The sequence below is a fragment of the Natrix helvetica genome (assembly GCF_964273705.1).
Source record: "Natrix helvetica genome assembly, chromosome: 2".
In the NCBI taxonomy this organism is placed as follows: domain Eukaryota; kingdom Metazoa; phylum Chordata; class Lepidosauria; order Squamata; family Natricidae; genus Natrix; species Natrix helvetica.
In genome coordinates this window covers 116,287,840-116,315,212 of record NC_138552.1, presented here as the reverse complement: position 1 = coordinate 116,315,212, position 27,373 = coordinate 116,287,840, and the positions used below count along the sequence as shown (strand labels likewise).

At 46.2% G+C, this 27,373-nt stretch overlaps 1 protein-coding gene across 1 annotated transcript in view; it reads left to right on the top strand.

Annotated features, from left to right (window-relative positions):
* Positions 1 to 27,373, top strand: part of TRPM8 (transient receptor potential cation channel subfamily M member 8) — a 193,508-nt gene that overhangs the window by 44,095 nt on the left and 122,040 nt on the right. Inside the window, exon 7 of the mRNA XM_081943992.1 lies at positions 21,521 to 21,623. Within this exon, the coding sequence (XP_081800118.1) occupies positions 21,521 to 21,623 (103 nt within the window). The remainder of the gene's footprint in view (positions 1 to 21,520; positions 21,624 to 27,373) is intronic.

The following is a 27,373-nucleotide window of genomic DNA, read 5'->3' as shown; positions in this document are numbered from 1 at the left end:
TCTAATTGTCTGATTTTTTCCTAGTAAGTCTTTTGTCCCACCTCTCTATTCCTGTCTTCTTCCTTTCCTTTGTTTTGACATGTCCACTCTCTTCAATTTTCCCCAAGCCACTGTCAAACCCAGTGAAATCTTTTGCATTTCCCTTTGTTGGGGCGTAAACCCCCTTTTCAATTTTCCGTATGCCACTTCAAACTCAGTGACATCTTTTGTCTGCTTTTTATTTCCTTTTGTTGAGACACATCCCCCCGTTTCAATTTTCCCTATACCACTGTCAAACCCAATGAAGTTTTTTGTCTGCTTTTTATTTTCCACAATTTCTACCCCTTCATTATCCCCCCTCTTTTTCCTTCACTTCTTCCTTCACTTCCTGCTTTTCCTCAATATCTATCTTCAAAATTCTATTTAGACTTGATTTTAATTATTTATGCATATTTTTATAATTTCACATAGTTCTTCAAATTCCCACCTTTCCATAATGTCCAGTTCCAAAATTACAGTTAGTTGTACAGTTCTTAATTCAGAGTTCTGGTCCACCTTAAATAAAGCTAGTTCAGCTGATATGGAGCGGAAGAGAGACGGGGGATATCTTGATCCTTTGTTCTTCCTTTGACAAAAAAAATGAAAAGAAAGAAAAAAAACATCGTCCTTTCCCAGCTCTTGATTTTATTTCACACCCACCCCCCTTGTTACCTTAATGTCCAGTTCCAAAATTACAGTTAGTTATACAGTTCTTATTTTCAGAGTTCAGGTCCACCTTAAATTTAGCTAATTCAGCTGATGTGAAGAGGAAGAGAAACGGGAGCCATCTTGATCTTTTGTTCTCCCTTCAGCAAAAAAAAAAACACTTCATATTCTCCTGGTTTTTGATTTTATTTTATTTTTCCCTTGTTACCTTCTGCCTCTCGTTGGTTATAGTTGCTCAAAATATATTAATTGGAACAAAATCAAAATACAACAAATCTCTGGTATGTTTCTCTTTGCCTCCTGCTTTTCCAAATTCTGATTTATGGTAATTGGTTAATTAAAACTTTCTGCTCAGATTTTCGCATTCCATTCGCCGCACAGGCAAGATTAGGTTATCAGTGAGAAAATAGTGCTTTCTTCTTGAGTTTTTTCTCCCTTGTTATATTTTATTTCTCATTAATTGGAGTCGCTTAAGATATATTACTTATAAGAAACTCGAACAAAGCAAATCTCCTAGGTATGTTTTGGTTTCTGTTTCACCCTCCTAGTCTCTTTTAAAAATTTATAGTTTGTGTTTGAAAGGGTCTGTCACTTCTCTGCTTTCTCCTTTTTGTCCAAATTGTTTAAAGCAAATGGCTGACTTTTGGGCTAGTGATTCAACCCATTTTTCCCCTTCTTTTTGCCAAAATCCCAATCTGTCCATCAATATTATTTATTTATACTCTCAGGGCTCTTTGCCTTTTCCAAATTCTGATTTATGACTGTGGGTTAATTAGATCTTCTTACTGAGCTTTCATCTCATCTCCTGCACGCTGCTGTTCAGTTGCTTTGGCCTGAAGTCAGCTTCATGTGCAGCCATGTTGCCATGCTGCTGCCCCGACGCCGATTCAGAGGGCAAATCTCCGACCTATGAGGGACCTGTTACACTCCCTCTGGGTCTGATAAAATGCTGCCTCTTCTTCACCCACCCCCACAGGGAGGTTTTGATCCAAAAGGATCTCGGCATTGGTTTGTCAGACAGAGTTCATGTGAGGCTCTTCAGAGCTCACCCCCCCTCATCTGTCCAGCTGAAGAACTTCCGGTTAACTCCATGTGAAGTACTTTAAAGTGTTTAAATGCTAGGTGACCACATTATTCCAGTTATCCTCCTCTTACCCTTTGGATCAGGGCTGAGTTTCAAAAACTTTTACTAATGGTTCTGGGGCGTGATTTGGTGGCCATGTCACCAGGTGGACATGGCCAACTTGTAAAATGTGGTGAAATTCACTTAACAGTGCTCTTGCTTAGCAAGAATGTGGACTCAATTGTGGTCATAAGTTCTCTTTCTTTTTCTTTCTTTCTCTTTCCTTCTTTCTCTTTTTCTCTTTCTCTCTCTCTCTTTCTCTTTTCTTCTTTCTCTTTCTTTTTCTTTCTTTGTCTCTCTCTCTCTTCTCTCTCTCTCCCTTCCTTCCTTTCTCTTTCTTTCTTTCTCACTCTTTCTTTCTTTGTCTCTCTCTCTCTTTCTTTTTCTCTCACTCTCCCTTTCTTCTTTTCTCTTTTTTTCTCTCTTACTCTCTCTCTCTCTCTCTCTCTCTCTGTCACACACACACACACACACACACACACACACACACCTGGCCTGGGCACATAGACGGAGCCCTTCCTGGGGAGATATCCTGTTTCTGGCAGAAGCAGTGATGGCAGAGCACGCCCTGCCTTTCAGGGACCTGTTTTCCCAGCTGGATCAACCGAGGCAGCACCAATGGACAGTGGGATGTTCTTTTGGTGGCAGGAGAAGGAAGAAAGTGCCGCCGAAGGGCAGGTCATGCACATGTGAAGCAGCCCTGGGACACTTTACCAGAGCACTTTCTTTCTTCTCCCGCAGCCGAAAGAAAGAATATCCTGCCATCCCAAAACTATGCTGTCCTGGGGAGTTATCCTGCATGGAGGTGCCTTGATAGAACCAGCAAGGGGACCCACGCAGTCCCACTGGAAGACCCCAAGTTCAGAAAGCTCTAGCAAAGGACTGGGGCTCGGAGCGGGAAAGCATTTTTATACCATCTTTGCAAAGGAAATCAGTGGATCACCTGCTGGCTCTCTTTGATCCTCCTGCACTCTCTACAAGAAGCAGCAGCAGAAATCAAAAGCAGCCACTTTCTCTGGCAGGCTGGTCAAAGGGGCAGGCAGGTCCCAGATGGAAAACCTCTCCACATGCAAACTATGGCGAAACAGATCTGGCAGAGAGGAGTGGAGGTTGGCTGAAGACCTCTCCATCCCTAATCCCAAAGCTGATCTTTTTTCGAGTGTGGTTTGCGTAACTAGGGGTTTTTATGGGGGTTTTGTATGCATGCATGTATTATCTCCATGCTGTTTTTGGGTGCCCAGCTTGCTGGGCTGCCCCGGCCAGTCCCTGCAGTGGCATGAAGGCATGGGTGAAGGCTGGTAGTGGGATGCAAAATGCGGGGGGGCTGAGTCCACTGTCCTGAGCCACAATAGCAGAGGTTGAACTAAAAGCAGCCGATCACTGCAAAGACTCAACGGCGACCGCTTCCAGCCCCAGCAGGGAAAAATCATCTGCTCCCAGCCAGGGCTAAATGGCAGCAAAGGCAATGAGGCAAGGAAGAACCGAGGCTCCGTGTTAGCCTCTGTTTTGGTTACTTGTTATGGCTGCTTTGCTCCGCTTGCTTACTATCGGCTGCCATAGGAACTGGGGGGAGTGGCATGATATTGGAGAACGGAATAATATTGTACTGGAGGAGTCTTGTTCTCACCATCTTCTGCGCATGCTTGTGGATGATGTTTGGACTTGGTCAAGGCCAACTGTCTTACATACCAACTTGATGAGGCTGTTTGAAGATGCACCCCACACGACACCTTAGGGAGTTGCAGATTGGACACTGGGTTGGGGAATTGGGGGGGGGGGGTGCTGGGTAAACCTTTGGTATACTGTATATATGTTCCCGCCTTTCTGGCTCAGATCTTGCTTTCCTTTTAGCTGCTTTAATAATAATAATAATAATAATAATAATAATAATAATAATAATAATAATAATAATAATAAAAAATATTTATTTCTTAGCCGCACCCTCTCCCGAAGGACTCGGGGCGGCGTACAACGAAACATATGAAATAAATATGTGGACAAAACAAACATATAACAGAGACATATACCGAGACATACACAAGGAGGAGGTCGGCTGACAAATAAAACAATTAAAATACAGTATTTAAAAACCCCTAGATAATTAAATATAATTAAAATACCCAATAAAAACCCATCAGGAGCGATATGGTTAAATCAAAGTTAAGCCAGGCCAGCTGCTTGGAATAGGTGGGTCTTAAGCTTAATACGAAAGGAGCGGAGGTCAGAGGTATTCCTAATATCCGGAGGGAGGTCATTCCACAGGGCTGGGCCCGCCACAGAGAAGGCTCTACTCCTAGGCGCCGCCCCCCGACACTGTCTAGTGGACGGCACCTGGAGGAGGCCCTCTCTGTGCGAGCGGATTGGTCGCAGGGATGTATGGGGCAGAATACGATCCCGCAAGTAACTAGGTCCTGAGCCATGGAGCGCTTTAAAGATTATTATCAAAACCTTGAAACGCACCCGATAGACCACAGGAAGCCAGTGCAGCTCGCGCAGGAACGGTGTCACATGGGAGTACCTAGTACTCCCCATAATTACCCGCGCGGCTGCGTTCTGGACCAACTGTAGCCTCCGGGTGCATTTCAAGGGAAGCCCCATGTAGAGAGCGTTACAGTAGTCCAAGCGGGACGTCACCAGCGCATGAGTGACTGTGCGTAAGGCGTCCCGGTCCAGTAGGGGGCGCAATTGGCGCACCAGGCAAACCTGGTGGAACGCCCCCCTTGCCACGGCTGTCACATGGTCATCCATGGACAGCCGGGCATCCAGGAGGACGCCCAAATTGCGTGCCCGCTCCACGGGGGCAAGTTGAATGCCCCCAATGGCCAATGATGGAATTAATTGGCTGAACCGGGGAGCTGGTACCCACAGCCACTCCGTCTTGGAGGGGTTGAGCTTGAGTCGGTTGTCATCCATCCAGATCCGTACGGCTTCCACACACCGGGACATCACTTCGATGGCCTCGTTGGGGTGGTTCGGGGTGGAAAAGTACAGCTGAGTATCATCAGCGTACAGATGGTATCCCACCCCGAAACCACGGATGATCTCACCCAGCGGCTTCATATATGTGTTGAAGAGGAGTGGAGAGAGGACCGACCCCTGTGGCACCCCACAAGTAAGGGGGCGTAGGGTCGACCTCTCTTCTCCTGCCAACACACGCTGCGTCTGGTCAGAAAGGTAGGAGCCGAACCACCGCAAAACGGTGCCCCGGACCCCCAACCCCTCCAGCCGGCGCAGCAGGATACCATGGTCGATGGTATCAAAAGCCGCCGAGAGGTCTAATAGGACCAGGATAGAGGAACAACCTCTGTCTCTGGCCCTCCAGAGATCATCCACCAACGCGACCAAGGCCGTCTCCGTGCTGTGACCGGGGCGGAAGCCGGACTGGCGCGGGTCTAGATAATCATTTTCCTCCAGATGTCGTGGAAACTGGTAGGCCACCACACTCTCTACAACCTTCGCCAAAAAGGGAAGGTTGGAGACGGGACGATAATTGGCCAGCTCCAAAGGGTCCAGGGAAGGCCTCTTGAGCAAGGGTCTCACCACCGCCTCTTTCAAGGCGGCCGGGAGAGACCCCTCGCTCAGCGAAGCATTCACTAGGCCCAGGAGCCAGTCTCGTGTGACCTCCCAGGATGCCAGTACAAGCCAGGGGCACGGGTCCAATAAACATGTGGTGGGTCGCAGTCGTCCACGCAATCTGTCCAAATCCTCGATGGCAACCAAGTCAAACTCCTCCCAGATCGATACCTCAAGACTCGCCATGGACGTCTCCATTGGATCACTGACAGGAACCCAATCTTTCCGGATTTGAGCGATTTTATCCTGCAGATATTTACCAAATTCCTCTGCCCTGCCCTGTAGGGGGGCCTCCCGCGGCCTCTGAAACAAGAGGGAGCGGGACACCCGAAACAGGGCGGCAGGGCGGTTCTCCGCGGATGCAATGAGAGTGGCACAATATTGGCGTTTGGCCACTCTCAATGCCACAAGGTACGTCCTTAAATGGGCTCGTGCCTGTGTTCGATCAAATTCGGAGCGAGAGGATCTCCAACGACTCTCTAGACGTCTCTTGCGGCACTTCATCACCCTTAGCTCCTCGGTAAACCAAGGGGCTAGGGTGGATCGTTGCCGCCGGAGAGGCCGCAAAGGCGCCACCCGGTTCAAGGCCCCGGTAGTTGCATTATTCCACCCAACTACCAGGTCCTCTACCCGGGGGCGGGTCAAGGTTACAGGAGGTGGCCCAAGCTCCGTCTGGAACCTATCAGGTTCCATCAGGCGCCTGGGGCGGAACCATCTGGAACTTTCCAGTTCCGCCTCCCCGCAGCGGGAGGTAGCACCAGGGAAGTCAAGACAAAGGAGTGAGTGATCTGACCATGACAGGGGAGTGATGGTTAAGTCCCCTCCTCCCAGATCACTCAACCACTGGCCAGAGACAAAAACAAGGTCCAGAGTGTGTCCTCCCTCGTGTGTCGGGCCCTGGATCATTTGAGTCAGGTCCATGGCTGTCATGGAAGCCATGAACTCCCGAACCCCCTCTGATGCTTCTCCCATCGAAGGCAGGTTAAAATCCCCCATCACTAAAAGTTTGGGGGTCTCAACCGCCACCGATGCGATCAGCTCGAGGAGTTCGGGCAGGGCCGCTGATGTATAGCGAGGAGCCAGGTATACTATCAGCAGGCCCAACTGTCTCCCAGGCCCCCATTTCACAACAAGGGATTCACATCCGGACGTCTGTGGCACAGTAGACTCCCTCGGCTCTAAGTCCTCCCGAATAATTACTGCCACCCCACCGCCCCTTCCCTGGGCCCGGGGCTGGTGAAATGCTCGGTAGCCTGGTGGGCACATTTCGACGAGGGGAAGACCTCCCTCGTGGCCCAACCAGGTCTTCGTTATTCCCGCGAGGTCCGGCTCCCCCTCTAAAATTAGATCGTGAATGAGGGGGGCCTTGTTAACAACGGACCTCGCATTGCATAACAACAGCCTCAGGCCTTGGGTCTGTAACTCTTGACCACCTAGAACGCGGGGGTTGGTACAAGCGACCGGGTGTAACCAGCAACCACGGTCTCCCAACCGACTGTAAGTTCTTAAGCTGTCCTCGTATCTGCCCCTCCCTGCGACCGTTGGGATTAAAGAGCCCTGTATAGGAATGGTGTCCTCCCCCTCCTCCTCCCTTCCGCCCCTTCTGCTCGTGACCACACCTGGAGCCCCGGCTCTCACATCGCTCCTGGTCTGACCCACCCACCCCCCCTCCCTGGAACCCCCTAAAAACAATGTAAAACATTTGACTAAAAATCCCCTCAGCTTCCGTTTCTTCCACCTCTCGGGGTTCACAAACCCGTCATCAAGGCAGGCCCTTGTAAGAGCCAAGGGCCATACCTGCGAGAGAGGGGCCTCCCGCAGGCGGAGCAGGTCTAACCTTGAATAAATTGATAGAATATAAAAGCCCAATTGGGTAAGGGTGCAGGTAGTAAAAGTCAATAGCCGGAGGGCTCAGGTCTTAATGGGATACTAAAGCTGGAGGCTTTAGTATCCAGATAGTACTTGGAAAGAGGGCGGGGGGGAAATGTTCAAATATTCCCAAAGTGGAGCAAGGCAGAGATGTCATAAAAATGGGAAGCAGTCTAAGGTGGTTGAGGATAGATATAATTTCAGATGTGGGATCCTTAGTGGGTGGGGGGGTGGCATTCTGAGCCCAGCTGTTTTTGATCTAGGCAATCGGTCAGGCCCATCCATAGCCCTGAAACGCGCCTCCAGTGGCCTCTGAAGTTCTAGGCCATCCCCAGCCGTTATTTTAGTTCCTCTCCTCACTTCTGGTTCCCCAACACATTCATCTTGGTCCCCATCCGGCGCCTCAGTAATTATTGCAATTTGGGTGAAGCTCTCAAAAATTATAGGAACATTCTCCAGGTTCTCCAGGTTCCCGGGAGCATGGGAGCAGCCAGGCTACAGCCAAATGTCCTAGAGGAGTCCCTGGCTGCAGCTCTTTCCACACCTCCAACGCTGCAGCCATTCCTGACTGTCTCCCTGATCTGCTCACCTCTCCGGGGCCTCCAGTGCCTCCTTGTCTTCTCTGGAGTCGTAGGGAGAACCTTGTTCTCTTTGGTGCCATTCTCTTGCTTTTTTCCCATTTTTTTTGCATTTTTTTCGCAACACAGTTTAAATTTCGCGCCTTGCGCCGCTGCGCGCGCCGCCACCATTGCCTCCCGGCTTCCTCCTCAGCCGCTCACAGCCGCTCCGCTCCTTCCACTCTCCGTTCTTCTCCGACCAACCCTGGTGGGCTAGAACGAGCCCAAAACAAGCCAGGGTGGTCGGGCTACCCAATTCTCGGCCCTCCGATGACATGAGGGCCAGCAGCAACCTCCTACCCAGTCGGGACGCTCCATGGTAAGCTTAGGAGCTTAGGAAGGCGACCGCCATCGCCGGAAGCTCCTCCTCCACTACTGCCCATTATCTTGGAAGCCTACTGCTGCAAACCTTTCCTGCAGCATCTGTAGAGTTGGGCTGTCTACCGTGGTGGTGTAGCTCCAATCATCATCTGGCCTGCACCTTTCATGCCATTGGGTGAAATGGATGAATATGAATACCTTGATATGTGAATGCTCACTAATATTTCTGGGAAAGAATAGATTCATTTTGTTTATATGTTTTGTTTATATGTTATATATAAAAAGAGCCATTTTATACAGGTAGTCCATAATTTGCATTTAACCAGGTTATTAAACTGGTCATTTAATGACCAGTCAAAGTTAAAGTGGCACTGAAAAAAGTGACTTATGACCATTTTTCCCATTTACAACCATTGTAGCATCCCCATGATCATGTTAGCAAAATTTGGAGGCTTGGCAACTGGCATGTATTCTAACAGTTGGAGTGTCCCAGGGTTATGTGATCAACTTTTGCAAACTTCTCACAAGGCAAAGTTAATTGGAGAAGCCAGATTTTATACAACCATGTTATTAATTTAACAACTGCAGTAATTCACTTTAAAACTGGCAAAAAAGTTTGCAAAATGAGACAAAACTTACTAAACAACTGTCTTGCTTAGCAATGGAATTCTGGGGCTAAATTGTGGTCATAAGTCAAGTACCACCTGTATATATATTCTTTTGAATACAAGATGGTCTAAATAGGAGGAGGTTTGTGCATTGAGGTGTGCCAGTCTTACTCCTCCATTTTCTATGTGTGACAGTTGCACACCCTAAAATTAAATTCACTTAACTTTAGCAAAATCTTGTAAGGGAGGAGAAAAGCAGTACAACAGGAGGATGGAGACATTACTTTTGATCCCCTGTATGTATGGAACAGAGGTGGTATTCAGCAGGTTCTGACCAGTTCTGGATAACCGGTAGCGGAAATTTTGAGTAGTTCGGAGAATTGGAAAATACCCCATCTATTCTCTTCCTCCCAAGTCCCAGCTGATCATGAGGGAATGGAGATTTTGCAGTCACCTTTCCCTGGAGTGGTGAGGGAATGAAGATTTTACCGTATCCTTCCCCTGCCATGCCCACCAAGCCACAGCACGCCCACCAAGCCACAGAACCGGTAGTAAAAAAATTTGAATCCTACCATTGGTAAGGAGGAATTGATGAGTAAGTGAAAATCATTTCTGATCATCAATCCTAGCTATTTCATTCTATGTTTTGCTATTCTATAAAGTTAAGTTCTGTTTGTTCCCTGTTATACTAGTAGAATTAGATACTTGAGGGATTTGTTTGAAAGGAATGTATATAGGTCATTGTTCAGGCTTATGCTTAATCTATTATCAATAACAGCCTTTTCTGAGCTTTATAGGAAACACACCAGTGCCAAATCTTTGTAAAGAAAACCCTGTTCACATAGAACAGTTTGCTAAGTACATATTGGATGAAATCCATTTAACATATACATTCAGATTATGGATATGCATGGAATATTTACATCTACTTTCAAAGAAGAATTCAGTGGGGTATTTCAAGGTCTGTCTTGGGCCCAGTACTCTTCAACATCTTCATAAATGATCTAGATGAGGGGATAGAAGGGCAACTCATCACATTTGCAGACAACACCAACTTCAGGAGAATTGCTAACTCTTTGGAAGATAGACTCAAGATTCAAAAGGACAGATTTGAGCATCCAACAGGATGCAGTTCAGTTGTGACAAAAGTAATGTCTTAGGCTTTACAAAGATTTAAAGGTGTCAGGATATTAATGACTGGCAGAGACATGGTAACAAGGTCAGCCAATGAACAGGCATAGCACCTAAGTCAACCAATGAGGGCTGTTTAGAAACTGAAACAGTATTTGCTGGAGGCAGCTGGGTGCTTGGGTGTGGCTATACTTCTGAGTCTGTGCTGAGAGACAAAACTAGCCTGGACTTGTCTGCTCTGAACTCTGAACTGAAACAATCTCTCCTCTCACCCGTTTTCCCACTTCTGGTGGCCCCGTAGGTCTGTTTTTCACCCTCCTCAGGCTCCATAAGCTTTCTTGGAGCCTGGGGAGGGCGAAAAACAGGCACAACGGGTCAAACAAAAGTTCATTCCCGAACTTCTGGTTGACCAATTGGGCCTGTTTTTTTCCCTCCCCAGGCTCTAGAAGCTTTCCTGAAGCCTGGGGAGGGTGAAAACAGCCTCCTCCTGCCCTCCAGAAGGCCAAAAATTTAGCTGGCCAGTACATGTATGTGCACTGGAGCTGAGGGCTGCCGTGTCAGGTAATATGGCTCCACGTGCCACTGGTTTGCCATCACGGGCCTATATCATCTTGAGTTTAGAAGATGAACAATTTTTGAATGTAGTTGATTTAAAGACTGCACAGGAGGTCTGGCTGAAATTAAGAAAGGTACCTGTGAGTGTTTCTGTCTGCAATATTGTACAATTATCAAGAAAATTATTCAGAGTCTGTTTGCAACCAGGAGAATCTGTGGAGCAGCATTTGGTACAAATGCAAACTTGAATTGTGGAGTTAGAACAATGTGGAATGCAAATTCCTGAATCTCAGAAAGTGCTGTTGGTGTTAAACATCTGGATGAAACGTAGGACAATTTTTCTGCAGTGTTTGAATGCAAACCAGAGCAGGAATTGCGTTTGGAAACCCTGAAAGTTTATTTGATTTCTAAGGAGAATAAGTGCAATTTTAGAAAAAGCCATGAGGAGAAATTCCTGAGGTGGGGGCCCAAGGAGCAGAAGAGATCAGATTACAGCCCAACAAAGTATTTTTTAAGCAGAAAGACCAGCAATAATGGAGGTGCTTCATTTGTGGTGAAAAAACATATTTAAAGAAGGACTGTTGCAAAGAAAAATGTCAGCTTCTGTTTTGGTTACTTGCTTACTGCTGCTTTGCTATGCTTGCTTACTATTGGCTGCCATAGGAACAGGTGGGCATGGTATTGGGGAAGGGAATAATATTGTACTGGAGGAGTCTTCTTCTCACCATCTTCTGCACACGCTGGTGGCTGATGTTTGGACTTGGTCAAGGCCAACCGTCTTACATACCAACTTGATGAGGCTGTTTGAAGATGCACCCCACATGACACCTTAGGGAGTTGCAGATTGGACACTGGGTTGGGGAACTGGGGGGAGGGTGCTTGGTAAACGTTTGATATGTATATGTTCCCACCTTTCTGGCTCAGATCTTGCTTTCCTTTTAGCTGCTTTAACTTCATATCTACTAAAAGTACTTTATCTCTATTCAATTGGAGTTGAGGTTTTTCTTTCTTGGATATTAAAGGAGGCATGCCTGACACTCCAAGTCAGCGATGGCTCTCAAGGGCACGTGGAATGCCCTAGCTAGTATCTCTCAAGCCTGGAGAGGATGGGGGGAACTGCTTAGAGCAAGCGAGGGAAGTGCATCCTCACCATTGGCACAGGCCTCAAGAGCACACTTTGCTGCATTGCTTTGCTGCCGCTGCCAGGATTTTTCCTCAGGGCAATCCCAGGGTGGCTTGGCAAAGCAGCTGCCCACGTGATCTGAGGGGATGGGAGTCGAGACCCGATGCACTCTTCCTGACTGCCCACCTAGCAGCCTCCCCATCTCTTCCTTCTGTAATTGAAGAGAGAGAGAGAGAGAGAGAGAGAGAGAGAGAGAGAGAGAGAGAGAGAGAGAGAGAGAGAGAGAGAGAGAGAGAGAGAGAGAGAGAGAGAGAGAGTGAGTGAGTGAGTACCTGGCTCGTCCGAGCTGCCTCTCCTCAAGCTAGAAGGGCAGACACTGCAATGCTCCCTGGTGTGAGTGAGAAAATAAAGCTCCTTTTCCCAGGTGGTGTGCTGTGGAGTTTAAGGCTAACCCAGAAGGGGTGATGACCTGGTGCTTGCTGCTGCTTCTAGCTCGGGGAGAGGCAGCTCAGACGAGTCGGGCTCTCTCTCCTTCCTTGGGTAGATCTGGCAGGAGGAGCGGGCTTCCTTGTTGGGCTTGAGGAGGGGAGGAGGCAGAGCTGTTGCCTGAGGGCAAGAGCAACCCCCGGCCACATCTGGGTTAGGGTGGAGAGCCGCCTTGAGCCTCCCTCTTTCAGTCTTCTTGTGCCAGGAGCATCCTTCTCTGGGAAGGGGTGAAGAAGAAGAGCCACCGCCCTCCTTCCCCTGTGGCTCCTGTCCAGCATTCTCTCTTCTCTCTCCCCTTTGCCTCCCCAAACTTGTTTATCTGTCTCAGAGAGCTCGTCCTACACCTCCTTCTGACCCAGCCACCTTCCTCACTGGTCGCTCCTGAGCAAACTCTTCCATCCTTGGCTGTTGCAAAGAAGCAGCAGCTCTGGGTGCGCCATGCCCACTTTGCAGCTTGTTTTCAAAGCTGCTCTCAAAGAAAATGAAGCAGGCATAGTGCACCCAGGGCTGCCACTTCTTCGCAACAGCGGAGGATCTCTTCCACTTGGAGCTTGAAGCTGTGGAGAGGGGGGGCAGCTGCAAGGTTGGCAGCTTCAGGGGGCTCCTTCCCTCAGTGGTGTGTTTTCTTACCTCTAGGCAGCTATGCTGACTTCGTCCTTAAAGGCTGCTGCTTTTGATCTTTCTCAGGCATGGAGAAAAGCAACCCTGTAAAGGGACCTAGCTGCTGCTGAACTTGGAAGCTGAGAGGCTTCTTTTCCACCCAGCCGCTGGTGCAAGGCACCAAAAAGACTTCCGGTCAATGCCACCATCTTAGCGCATGTGCACCTTTCTTCTCACTGACTGGAGGAATTTTTGCCACCCTGCCGCCAGTGGCTGGGTGAAAAAGAAGCCTCCAATCCTCTGGCACTCAAAGAGGCAGCTGAGAGGCTTCTTTGCCAGCCAGCCATTTCCCAGCTCCAGTCAGCTTGCCGTCCAATGGATGCAACCAGTGACCAGGGATTGGATTGGATTGGATTTATTAGATTTATATGCCGCCCTTCTCCCAAGGACTCAGGGCGGCATACAGCATTAAAAAACACATAGTACAAAAGTTAAAAGGAAATTAGAAACAGTCCAAAAAACAAACCCAATTTATATAACATTCACATTTTAAAAATTAAATAAAATTAACAGGCCAGGCCGGCTTGCTGGAAAAGCCAACTTTTTAGGGTGCGTCGGAAGGACCGGAGGTCAGGGATTATGCGAAGCTCCGGGGGCAGCTCATTCCAGAGGGAAGGCGCTCCCACAGAGAAGGCTCTCCCACTGGGGGTCACCAGCCAACACTGTCTGGCCGATGGCACCCTGAGGAGGCCAACTCTGTGAGATCATACTGGACGGTGGGAGGCTATTGGTGGCAGTAGCTGGTCTCGCAGGTACCCTGGACCTAAGCCATGGAGCGCTTTAAAGGTCATAATTAGTACCTTGAATTGCACCCGGAAGACAACCGGTAACCAGTGCAGGCCGCCTAAAAGGGGTGTAACATGGGAGCACCTAGGTACCCCCATGATAACCCGCGCGGCCGCATTCTGGCCAGCTGAAGCCTCCGGGTGATCTTCAAGGGCAGCCCCATGTAGAGAGTGTTGCAGTAGTCCAGGCGAGAAAGGACGAGGGCATGAGTGACTGTGCACAGAGCATCCCGATCCAGGAAGGGGCGCAACTGACGTACCAGGCGAACCTGGTAAAAGGCCCCCCTGGTCACGGCCATCAGATGTTCTTCTAAACTAAGCCGCGTATCCAGGAGGACTCCCAGATTGCAAGCCTTCTCTGAGGGGGCTAAAATTTCTCCCCCTATCATCAAAGATGGAACAAGATGCACAAATTGGGATGATGGAAACCACAGCCACTCAGTCTTGGAGGGATTGAGCTTGAGCCTGTTCCTCCCCATCCAGATCCGCACAGCCTCCAAGCATCGGGACATCACGTCGAGGGCATAGTTTGAGTGGTTTGGGGTAGAGATGAAAAGTTGGGTATCATCAGCATATTGATCTCGCCTAGGGGTTTCATATATATGTTGAACAGGAGGGGTGAGAGAACCGACCCCTGGGGCACCCCACAAGTGATGCGCCTGGGGGTCGATCTCTGTCCTCCAGTCAACACAAACTGTGACCGATCTGACAGGTAGGAGGAGAACCACGGTAAAACGGTGCCCCCCACTCCCAACCCTCCGAGTCGTCGCAGTAGGATACCATGGTCGATGGTATCGAAAGCCGCCGAGAGGTCTAATAGGACCAGGACAGAGGAGCAGCCCCTGTCCCGGACCCGCCAGAGATCATCGACCAACGCGACCAATGCCGTCTCCGTGCTGTACCTGGGCCTGAAACCCGACTGAAACGCATCCAGGTAGACAGCTTCATCCAGGTACTGGGGAAGCTGACGTGCTACCACACTCTCGACAGCCTTTGCTACAAAGCGAAGGTTGGAGACCGGACGGTAGTTGGCTAAAGAAGCTGGGTCCAGGGAAGGCTTCTTAAGGAGGGGCCTCACCACCGCCTCCTTCATGGCGGTGGGAAAGAACCCCTCTCTCAATGAAGTGTTGGTAATTGCCTGGAGCCAGCCTCGTGTCACCTCCCGGGAAGCCGAAACTAGCCACGAGGGACACGGGTCCAGCACACAAGTGGCAGCACTGAGTCTCCCTATAACCCTGTCCATGCCCTCAGGGGTCACAGGGTCAAACTCATCCCAGATTGTCTCCTCAAGATTCATCCCCGTCGGCTTGCCCAAATCTATCCAGTCAGAGTCCAAGCCTGTCTGGATCTGAGCGATTTTATCCTGCAGATACTGAACAAATTCTTCAGCCCTACCCTGCAAGGGGTCTTCCCCAGTTCCTTGGTTAAGGAAGGAACGGGTCACCCTGAAGAGGGCGGCTGGGCGGTTATCTGTGGACACAATAAGAGCGGAAAAATGTTGCCGTTTTGCCGCTTCCATCGCCACTAAGTAGGATTTAATATGAATTCTTACTAGTGTTCAATCAGATTCAGACCGGCTGGCCCTCCAGCCACTCTCTAGGCGTCTTTTCCAGTGTTTCATCTCCCGGAGCTCCTCGGTAAACCAGGGAGCCACCCGGGATCGACACCGGGTCAGAGGCTGCAAAGGCACAACGCGATCCAAGGCCCCAGCGGCCACCCTATCCCAGGCTTCCACTAGGGCAGGGGTGGCGAACACGCGGCTCGCGAGCCGCATGCTGCTCCCGGCCAAAATAAATGAGGCTCTTTGCCTCTTGTCATTATTTACTATACTGTGGCTCGGATCGCGTGCTCCCTTTCGGAAGCTGGGGAGGTCCTTTGCAGGCAGCTAGAACGGGCCGCCTGCAAAGGACTTCCCCAGACTTGCTTTGAGGAGCACGGGGCGACTGAGGCTAGTTGTGAAGCCCCAAAGCCCCCACCGCCACCGGAAGAACTGCTGCCACCTCCTCCTCATCCTCCTCTAACAGGTAGCACTGCCGGATTTGCCGCCCGGCGCTGCCGCTGAGATGAAGCCGCCAAAGCTCCAGCCGGCATCTCCGCGCGTGGCAGCGGCGCCTCCCCTCCGCTCGGAGCAGCTGAGCTCAGTCAGCGCTGGGTTACCCCTGCCCCCTCCTCCTCCTCCGCCGTGCTTTTGAGGAGCCAGTAGGAAGGCGGGGGGGGGAGCAGGGGAAAAAAAGCCTCATGGCTCATCAAAAGCACGGAGGAGGGGGAGGGGGCAGAGGTAACCCAGCGCTGAGCTCAGGAGCAAATCTGGTGATTCTGTTGGAGGAGGAGGAGGAGGAGGAGGTAGCAGCAGTTATTCTGGTGGCAACTCGTACTCGTCGGCATCTTCAGCAGAAGCCCTGCCCACAATGAAGAAAGCAAAGATGGAGCAGATCCACGCAGATGACGTCGCTGCAACATGACTGGAGGAGGAATTCTGGGAGTTGAAGTCCACAAGTGTTAAAGCTGTCAGGTTTGAAGACCCCTGGGGGTTTTTTTCCCTAAAGGGTTAGGGGTGCAAGGGTCTTGTAACTTGACAGCTTTAAGAGTTGCGTGCTTCAAATGCCAGAGTTTCTGAGCCAACATTTTGGTTGCTAAGCAGGAGCGTTGTTAAGTGATAGTGATATTATATAACACTTTGAATTAAGCGGGTACCTTGAAGAAACATAACTTTGAGTTTCAAATAATACTGATTTCGTTGTTGTCTTAGGTCACATCTGTGAAAAAAATTCGGGTGCTCATGCATGAAAATGTGCCGCTCAAACACTATACTTTTCTGCTCACATCGAAAAAAAATTAGAGGGAACATTGCTTCCGGGTCTGTTTTGGCAGGTCACTGCGTGGTGTGGCTCTCTGACTCTCACAGTTTAAAATTTTGGCTCTTTTTGTCGAACTTGTTCGCCACCCCTGCACTAGGGCTTCGGTCGAGTTGTGAGCAAGGGATTCAGGAAAAGTCCCAAGCTCCATCAGGAACCTTTCGGGGTCCATCAGGTGCCTGGGGCGGAACCATCTGGTCGGTTCTGCCTCCCTGCGCCGAGGGGTAGCGGTATGGAAGTCAAGCCTGATGAGGAAATGATCAGACCATGACAAGGGTTGAATAGAAATATCCCCTAAATCCAGATCATTCATCCACTGCCCAGAGACAAAAATCAGGTCGAGCGTGTGTCCCCCATTATGGGTGGGGTCTTGAATTAACTGAGTTAGGTCCATAGCTGTCATGGAAGCCATGAACTCCCGAGCTGACTCGGATGTCTCGCCAATGGAAGGCAGATTGAAATCCCCCAGGACCATAAGCCATAGGACCATAAGGGGACTGGTTCAGGGGCATGACCAGCCTGCCAGTATTACTGGTTCTACCGAACCGGTCCAAACTAGTAGGAACCCACCTCTGCTTTGGATGTGTAACAAAAGAATGAAAATAGATAATCCTACATTGTGCTTTGTTTGAATAAAGCAGACAAGTTTCTCCTGCTACTCTGCATAGTGTGACTGAAAAACCTACCTCCCCACCCCTAAATTATTAGAAGGAATAAGACAGCCTGCCTTAGCACATGCATGGAAGTTAGTCAAGGCCCTGGTACATTCTGGATTGATAGGTAAGCAGAGGCAGACATTTCATTACTCAAATCTGGTAATATTATCAAGTACTATGGTAGTAAGGAATGGGTTTTTTATCAATTTATATTCTAGTGGCTTGCCCTGCCAATCTTGGAGGTTCTTTGGTTAGGCTGTTCACTACCAGCTTGTTTGGCAATTTCTTCGTTGGGATAATTTTTACTTGATTTTTGGTCTGATGTTAATTTTGGTGATTTATCTATGCTCATCTGAATGTTGATGAGGTGTTTTGGTATTTTTGTTCCTGTCAAGTCCCAGAGAAATCAGAAAATCCAGGCAATTCAAATGAGTAGAAAGATTTATTGCAAGCTCTCTACAAGAATCTGAACTATTGATGGCCAAAACAAATTGGCAATATATAAAAGTCAAAGAAATTCAAGGTGGGCTGAACTTAGATCTCTTGTGGGCATGAAAAGATTCATGATTAATGATGCATTTGACCCCTCTCTCAGACTCAGCCTGGTCATCTCGTATATCACCCATCCCTCCACCTTGCCCCCCCTCTTCCACAGGTTCTTCTATGCTGCTTTCCCCTTCCTGCATTGTGTCTTCAAAGTCTGACTTCTCATGGGAATTTGGCAAGGGTGGGAGGGAAGCAGTCTCAAAGGAATCTTCCTCCCACATCTCTTCAGGAACTGATGAGTCAGGTGGTGGTGGTTGTAACACACAAACATAGTTAGAGGTTCCATCCCCTCCTCTTCCTGGGAATTGAAGACTAGATGTAGAAGTGCCATCATAGGCATGGCTCCCCCCCTCCTGAGAAATGTAGAGGGACTGGTTAATGTCTCCCTCAATAGATTCTTCAGGCAAAGCCAGGCAGGGGACTGGTAGTTTGGTCAGCCTTGGCTTATTAGGGAAGTGCTGGTGAAACTGACAAACTAAATCAGGGGGATGAACAGACCATGAATTTTCCCATGAGCCATCTGCAATAGGGTAGCCTTCCAATAAATAATGCACTGAATGGCTTTGCCTCTTTTCCCATAGGGTAGGATTTCTTCCACCTCATATTCCAGTTCTCCCCCTACTATGATAGGTGGTGGAGAGAGGCATTGCAATCATATTGTGCTTGGGAGGAGCATATGTGGGGTATAATTCTTGGTAAAATACTGGATGCACTTTCATTGAAGAGGATAATTGAGGTAGAAAGCTACAGGGTTGATTTGTTGGACAACTTTGCTAACCCACTAGAATGAAACCAGTGGTACTGTGCACTGAGTTGTTGTAAGCAACCTCAGCAAAAGGAAGGAGGTCTGCCCAATTGTCTTGTTGGTAATTAATTTAACACCTGGGTACCATTTGCATGTCTAACATTCATTTCCAGATAATGTGAGGAGCTGAACCTTGGGTGGTCCCCAAAAGTTTTTAAAACTCAGAATTGACTGTCAGAATTGTGAGGTGAATTGGACTCTGTGATCTGAGATTACACTTTCTGGCATGCCATGTAGCCTGTAAACATGTTGCACAAACAATTTAGCCAAAGTGCGAGTGGAGGGGATTTTTTGGCTTGGCACAACATGCATTTGTTTGGAAAATAAATCAGTTATCACCCAAATCACTGTTTCCCAAGCTTTCGGGCAGTTCCACTTTAAAGTCCATTGAAATCTCTTTCCATGGGGCTTTAGATTTCGTTACTGGCTGGAGGAGTCCTGGTGTTTTCACTTGTCTCCTCTTGGCAGAGGCACACAAAAGGCATACATAGCTCATTATGACCTTCGTTACCAAAACTGGCACTTAACTCAGTGCAAGATTTTAAGTCAATGTGCCCCACCACCTTTTGACTCGTGGCTTTTCTGTAAAACCATCAGGCGTTGGCTTTCCAGGATGTACTGTACAATTTGGCTCCCACCCATGTTAAACAATCTTTCATTGTGCATTCACCCTTATGAATTTAAAACCACTGGTCCTCCTTCAGAGCCATTTTCAGGGTGCTTGTTCTCTCATGGTGACTGGAGCTGCTAATTGCTGGGATGGGATAATAATTGGTCTAAGAGCCATGGGGGTGCAGTGGTTAGAATGCAGGCTAACTCAAGGCTCACTCTAGGACAGTGATGGCTAACCTTTTTTGGCTTGGGTGCCAAAAGCACGCCTGCACGATATGAAACCCACCCATTCCCCCCCCCGCACATACATGCATGACACACACACACACACACACACACACACACACACACACACACACACACCCTCCTGAAGCCTGGAAAGAGCAAAAACGGCCTTCCCCCCAGCCGCCTTCCGGAAGCTGGAAATGACCCATTTCCGAACTTCTGGTAGGCCTGGTAAGCCCATTTTTTGCCCTCCCTAAGCTTTGGGGGCTTTCCTGAAGCCTGGGGAGGGCAAAACTGCCTCCCCGGGCCCTCTGGAGGCCCTTCAAAGGCTGAAAATGAGCTGGCCAGCACACGGATGTGTGCTGCTGCTGACCTTGGCCAATGGCTCACGTGCCCTCAGAGATGGCTCCATGTGCCACCTGTGTCACGCAAGCCATAGGTTCACCATCACGGCTCTAGGAATTCAGTTCTGAGCGGCTCAAGGTTGACTCAACCTTCCATTCTTCTGAAGTTGGTAAAATGAGGACTCAGATTTTTGGGGGCAATATGCTGACTCTGTAAACCTCTTAGAGAGGGCTGTAAAGCAGCGGTCACCAAGTGGTGGTCCCCAGAAAAATTATTTGCATTTTTTATATTGCACTAAATCAGTGGTCCTCAAACTATGACCCCTGGGCTGGATATGTGCAATGAATGCTTGTGTTGCTGCAGAGAGTCTCCCTCTTTGTGGCCTTTTTGTACAGGTCAGAGTGGGGGGAGAAATTCTTACTTGGGGTCTGCTTCAGCCTCCTGGTGTGAGGCTTTGGGCGGATGCTGGAGGGAAGTGCCACTGGTGGCAAAGAGCCGGAGCACCTTGTGGGACTGCATCATGGCCTGGAACTGGCTGACCCAGTGAGCCTCCAGGGGCCGGTACTTGGCCTTGCACTCCTGCAGGTCTTCCCTCTGCTTGGAATGCCTCTGCTCATAGTCCTCAGTGAGGTGCTTCTGCTGAGCCTTCTTCTCGACCAGATCCAATTTGAATTGAGCCAGCTATTTTGCCAATTCTTTCTCATGGTGGCTGCTTAGCTCCAACTGCTTCCTTTTGAGGCCCTAAGGAGCCCGGGCAGGCAAGGGAGAAGTGGCTGGGAGAGGAGGGGTGAGTAGAGGCCAGAGAGGTGTCCCTCAACGTGACATCATTGGCCATGCCCACCCAGTCACATGACCACCTAGCCCCGCCTACCCAGCTGGTCATTAGGCAGATCATATTAGTGATTCACAGGATTTAAAATTATGAATTTTGTGGTCCCTGAGGTCTGAAAGGTTGGTGACCCCTGCTGTAAAGCACTGTGAAGCAGTATATAAGTCTAAGTGCTACTGCTATGCCATCTTGGCATCTGCTGATAGAGCATACATCTGGCTCATCTGTTATTGCTGCAGTTCTAGGATCTGAAGCCATGGCTTGTATATTCCAGAACTCATTAAAATTTTGCTGAAGAGGAATAATTCAAATTAATTTCAAGTCTCATGGAAATCAGAAAATTGGTCTCAGCCTGGTCATTTCCTACAGTTCCCTTTTTGGCTTGTTGATTGTCTCTTTTGCAAAGTATGTAGGTGTTGTTTATATCTATGTATCAATTGTTGTCCAATTTGTCAGAGTGCCAAGTTTTCAGGAATTCCCTGGCATTTTTGGATTTGGCTTGGTCTAGAATGGTCACAGCTTCTCAGTTGAAATTATGGTTAAGTTTGTCCATATGTTGTGAAATTAAAGAGTTTTTATCATGCCTTCTGACTACTAGTTGATCTTCTACTAGCATTCTGCCTGTTTGTCCTATGTAGTGGCTGTTCTAATCTTTACACTGTATGTTGTAGATGACTCCTGTTTTTCTTCTACCACTACTGGGTCTTTTGTTTAATTAGGATGTTTTGAGGGCTTTAATCGATTTGTATGCTATCCTAATTCCATGTGGTTGTAATAGTCTGTGGTTTCTGAGATGTTTTGATGCATGTCATTGTTATCCTTTTCACAGCTTGTGTTTATTGTACTATTTTGGTTGAGTGTTCAGGCACTTTTTGATGAAATTGCATGGATATCATTATTCAGTGCCCAAACTAGGTAACATTCAGCACACTGAAACAACCAAGTTCAAAGAGCACCAAGACCCCCTCATAGTAGGTTTTATGCAGCATAAAAGCTACTAAGTATGAATATATTGTATCTTTTTAAGTGTCAGGAAACTTTTAAGTAAAAGAAAAGTTTCTTGATTTAGAAAAAGTTTGGGGATAGAAGAAATCCTGATTTGTTTTGTTTAGATCAAAGAAATACTTGAAAATCCTCATCTGCTAACTGTCATCAAAATTGAAGATGCTGGAGATGAAATTGTGAGCAATGCCATTTCATATGCTCTTTTTAAAGGTATGTTGTCATTCTTATTTTCTCATTCATTCAACTTATATGCTACTCATTTCTTCAATATGCCCCCACCCCCAGGACCAGATTATTATTTGACTCTGGGTGGGTAGCATTTCTCCAGACTGAGCTGGTGTGCAATTTGGAGGTCTTCCTAGACTCATGGCTCTTGCTTGAAGAGCTGGTAACAGCAATAGCTGGCTTTGCTCATCCGGTGCACTAATTACGCCTTTTCCTAGATTGGGAGGTCTTGCTCAAGATCACCCATGCCTTGGACTTCTCCTGGTCTAGAATGCAGCAGCGTGTACAGTAACAGGGGGCCTAGATTTGCCCAAATAACACCTATGTTGCACAAGATACACTACCTTTCAGTTTCTTTCCAGTTGTAATTCAAGGTGCTGATCATCACCTTTAAAGCTCTATATGGAATAGGATCAGGTTACCTACTGGACTGCCTTTCCCTAAAGATATGTACACATCCCACCATGTCAAATATGGAATGGGACAATTGGCTGTGCCAACATTGTTGTGCTCACTTCACGCTGGGCACCCCATCATAGCAGACCTGTCATGGGCGTTCATTCTTGGTTGGCCTTCTGCCAGCACTCCATCCTGCCACTGGGCCCCCAACATTCTCCCTGTTGCATGGCCACAGGCAATTTGCCCAGAGACACTTATCCCTGCCTGATTCATGGCTCAGGACACTAACTGCTGGACAATCAATGCACTGATGGATGGACCTCTGCCTTACCATTAGACTGAATTATTTATGAAGTAATTCAGGGGAAATACATACTAAAAGACCAAAAATGGTATTGGATAAACAGAAAGATACTCTTGCAAAGAAGATAGGAACTTGGGCAGACCCTCTGGAAGCTTGGCAGCAAAAGAAAGTAGAGATGGAAGGATTATTTAGATTAAACAGGAAAGAGGTAGATAGAGACCCAAGGCAGACGTTTGGGAGGCAAGCCAAAAAACAAAAACAAATAAGAATTGAAATACTTAAAAGGGCAAGAGATGGTGGATAGAGGAAATGCTTTATAATGCAATATTGCCTCTATTCGGAGATAGAAGAGAGGCAGAAACAAGAAATAGGGGTAATATTATTATGCATATTTCTATAAAATATACTAAAAGCAACAGCTAGATGTAAAGATTAGATGTTGAAAGACAGTGTCACTATGTATGTTTTAATGATATTGTTATTGTCATTAGAATGTCATTCTAAAATACTGAACAACTAAATAATGAAGGCCTATATTTTAACATAAATGTATAATAACATTACAATTACATAAGTATGATTAAAGTAACAAATATTATTAATATTACCATTATTACTTGCATCCAAATGAATGATACCGAGATGCCTCACTGTTCATGTATTGATATTGATGTATATTTTAAAAAAAGAATAGCGCTAGAAAACCAGGAGAGAGGAATGACAGTTGACAAAGCCCAGGGATGTTTTGAACCAGTTTGTGCCACTTTTCAAGGGCACCAAGACACTGGAGATGCTTGGGGATGGAATGTCGATTACTCCTAACACTGAAAGTTCCCAAAACACCTAGACATCCACCTATTGGCTGGAATTGGGCTGGTCAAGGGGAGAGGGATGGATTGAACAAAAAATCTTGTATGATTTCATGAGAGAAATTTTGTTCTAGCCTGAGTTTACTGCAATCAGCATCTTTTAGTAAAAGAACCTATCACTTCACCATTTAGGGTCAAGGGTCTTTTTTTTCTAAGGGATCGGACTGGGGCAGGTCTGACAAAAGTAATATAAAAAATGTAATTGGACTTCCAGTTGATGTTGTGGCAATACAGACACAGAGGAATGAGTCTCCACATTCCCTGTGCTGAACTCTTCATGCTGGTGGGCTCCGGGGGGAGGCATAGCATCTCTGTGGGAGCGGTGAGCAAAGAGGGTTACCCTGTGAGGTTGGGGAGAGTCGCAACTCTCCTGTCCGGCCCAGGATTTTATTTTCCCTCTCAGCCACAGCAAGAAGATGAAGCAGCCTAAAGATGGCTGCTACAAAGCTGGGACAATGGAAGAATAACAGCTAAGACCAGTGCTGGAGAGAAGAAGGTGAGCCATGTTGGAAACTTGGGGGAGAGGAATATTTTTGCACTAAATTTAACCCCAAGAAATAATTTAGAACCATCTGCTCAGAATTACGTGTTAAAGCAGCATTTAAGCATTTTGTGCCACTTTGAAAAAATGCCTAAACGGAAATGAAGGCACAGGAGAGTAAATAATAGGCTTTGAAATAAATAAAAAATTGGATTCTTAAACTGGGAAGAAGTGGTACTTCTTCCCAGTTTAGGGAAGGCACTTTTAAAAGTTGGAATTTCTTTTACAAAAATCATTCTGTTTTTACAATTGTTTTATAACCAAAATTGTGACTGACTAAGAGGAGATTGCCACCTGCTGATAAAAAGGAAAACTACAAGCCTTCCACTTATATGAAAAACAATGAAAGTGAAAATTCCATTGGATTACTTTTAGTTACCCTATGAGTATTGGAGATCGAAATATGAAAATGAGGAAGTGATTCAATTAAAGAGACACTTGAATATTATACTTAGAGGATTGAATTTGTAAAGAGGACATAAAGAGGCTTTTGATAACCTCTGGGACTACTTAAATGGAATTGATTTTTAACCAATGAGACATAAAGAAATGGGACTAGTGTACTCCTTGAAGGGTAATTCAAAGACTGAATAAATAGTTCTTGGAGTGTTGGATAAAAATCAGTTTCTCTTCTTTCTTTCTTTTTTAAAAAGAATGAGTGGAATTATACAGGAGATGGGTTTATTCTTTCAAAATACAAAAAGACATTATGGACAAAGGATTTAATCAGATCATGAAAAAAATAGAAAATACCATACAAGGGATGATGAGTACAGACCAAGACGCCCAGGAAAGGGAGGAGTCAGAAGAAGAAATGAAGAAGGAAGAAGACAAAGAGGAGACAACAATGAAAATAATAGTGATTGATGAATTTAACCAGGGAGAAAACATATTAAGAGAGTTGGAAGATATGTTTCAAATGGAGGCAGGGGCCTGGGTAGAAATTTTAAAAAAAAGGCAGTAGAAGAGTGTAGAGGTGGGAGGAACACCTAGATTGGACATCCAAGAAATAGCTTTAGAAGGAGATTTAAGACAGGAATTTGGGAGGCAAGTGAAAAAAAGCATAGCAATTAAAGCATTGAAGCGGGCAAGAGATGATGGATAGATGATTTTATTGTTTATTGTTCTGATTCGCTTTTCCTTTTTCCTCTCTTCCCTTAATTAATTAATTAAAAGCAATTAGAGTATGAATCAGGAAAGAGATGATGTGGATGATTCCTCTTTTTTGTTGTTGTTTTGAGTTGCTTTTCTCCCCCACTCTATTCTTTTCCGGCCTCTTTTTTCTTTAAGCAGTTGACATGATTAGAGGTTAGATAGGAAAGAAAGAAAACATTTCTCAATAAAGGGTGACACGATTAAAAGCTAGAATAAGTGATAGAAATAAGGGGAATATTAATGTATATATTATCTTATAAAATGAAAGTAATAATGAGAAAATATGGAATAATTGAATAATGAAAGAGTGCAACCTAATATAAATACATGCTATTAGAATGCTATTAGAAATACATAAGTATTGTCTTTCAATCTCAGAATGGAGATAGAGAGAAAAAAATTGAATTACCCACTTGAACTAACTATGTGAAAAGATGTATATCATAACTGCAAGAGCTGATTGCTGAGCTGTTTTGAAAGCTTTATGGAAGTTTTTTATGTTCTGCTCCTGATCCCAAGGAGGAGCCAAGATGGCCTGCTTCCTTCTTCTTCTTCGCACTTATAAATGAAGACTGCCTTTTGAAACTACCTTTGAAGAAAGTCTGGCTTTATATTATCCCCCCTGAAGGACTCTTGGAGCCTCTCCTGTTACGTGGTCTTTCTGGATTTGGACTATTTGATTTCCTTTATTTATTTATTTTTGAGTGACTTCTTGGCTTGGAACTGTGACAGAGGGTTAATTTTCACTTTTGGATTTGCCTGTCTTCTCGGACTCACTCGGCTGCGCGCTTCACAGAAGCCATTTCTTTTGCAAAAGATTTATACTTTTTCTGAACTTAGACAATGGGGCCCAGAAAACCACCTACAGGCAAAGCAGCCTCGGCACCAACTTCTACTGCATCCAGTCCAATGATTCAACAGACAAAAATTTCATCATTTTTACAAGAAAAGACTGGAGAGAGTTCAAAAGATTTATCTGTTACTCAAATGTTTCAAGCTATTATGCAGGGACAAAATGAGTTGAAAAAGGAGGTAGCAGATTTTAGAGATGAGCTTAAAAGTGTGCAGCAACAAATAACAGAAAATAAACAGAGAATTGGTGTGCTGGAGGAGGGCGTGGCCGGGCTGTGGGAGGAGGTTAAGGCAGTCCAGAAGGGGAATATAGAATTGGAAAATTTTATGGAAAAGATAGAACTTGAAAGAATGTCCTTCTTTCTCAGATTCCAGAACCTACCAGAGACAGAAGATGAACATCTTAAGGATATTATGAGTACAATTTTAGCAGAATATATTGAAAGAGATAAAGTACAGTTGTGGTGGGATATGAATCTGGTTTATAGGATTAATTCAGCATATGCTAGAATACATAATGTTTCAAGAGAAGTACATGTTAAATTTCTTAAGAAGACTATGAGGGATGAGATTCTAGGGGCTAAAGAGGGGGGGACGACTAAAATATAAAGATAAAGAAATTGCCAAATTCCAAAAAAATAAGAGATAAGAGGAGGAAGTATTCCTCCTTATCAAATAAATTATATAATAAGGGAATTTGGTTTAGATGGTTATTGCCAGAAGGAATGCTGATCTTCTGGGAGGGAAACAGAATTAGAAGTAACACAGTTGTGGAGGCAGAGGCCTTCATTAAAAAATATAGTGCCCTCCTAGAGGATGGAAATATAAGAAGTAGTGAAAAAGGCGACAACACACAAGACATGAAGGAGGGAGGGGCTGCTGCTCCGCCTGGGGACAGTGGGGAGGGAACAATAATGAAAAGACTCAGGTCACAAAAATAAATATATCTGGAATATCATTCTAATTGTTGATATATTAGAAAGTGGCAAAAGAGATGATTGAACACATGGTTGATACAATGTACAATAAGATGCTGTTTCTGCTTATCTTTTGTCTTTTGTTTTTTTTTTTCTGTAAAAAGTTGTGAGAATTGGAGAGATTCCTACCTCTAGCACGATGGAGCTGCCAAAAAATTTTTTGGGTATATCCACCTACCCTTTTCCCCAAAATTTTTAAAAAACCAATAAAATTCTTTTTTTTAAAAAAAAAGAAAAAGAAATACATAAGTTGATCAAATGTAATAATTATGTTTAATCTGATTAGTTTCAGTTTGATTGGAATGTATGTTGCCCAGGTGCCACACTGTTCACACATTGATTTGACATTTTCATAAAAAATAAAAAAATAAAAAACTTGAAAAAAGTGTAATTGACCATTCTATGGGAATTCTGTGGGAAGGTAACAGCGTTCCGTGTGCCTTCGGCGTTTAGTCATGCCGGCCATGTGACCACGGAGATGCCTTTGGACAGCACTGGCTCTTCAGCTTTGAAATGGAGATGAGCACCACCCCCTAGAGTCTGGAACAACTAGCATATATGTGCAAGGGGAACCTTTACCTTTTAATTAAGATAAAATCAGAAAAAATGAAAGCATGAAAGAATTAGGTATGGCATTT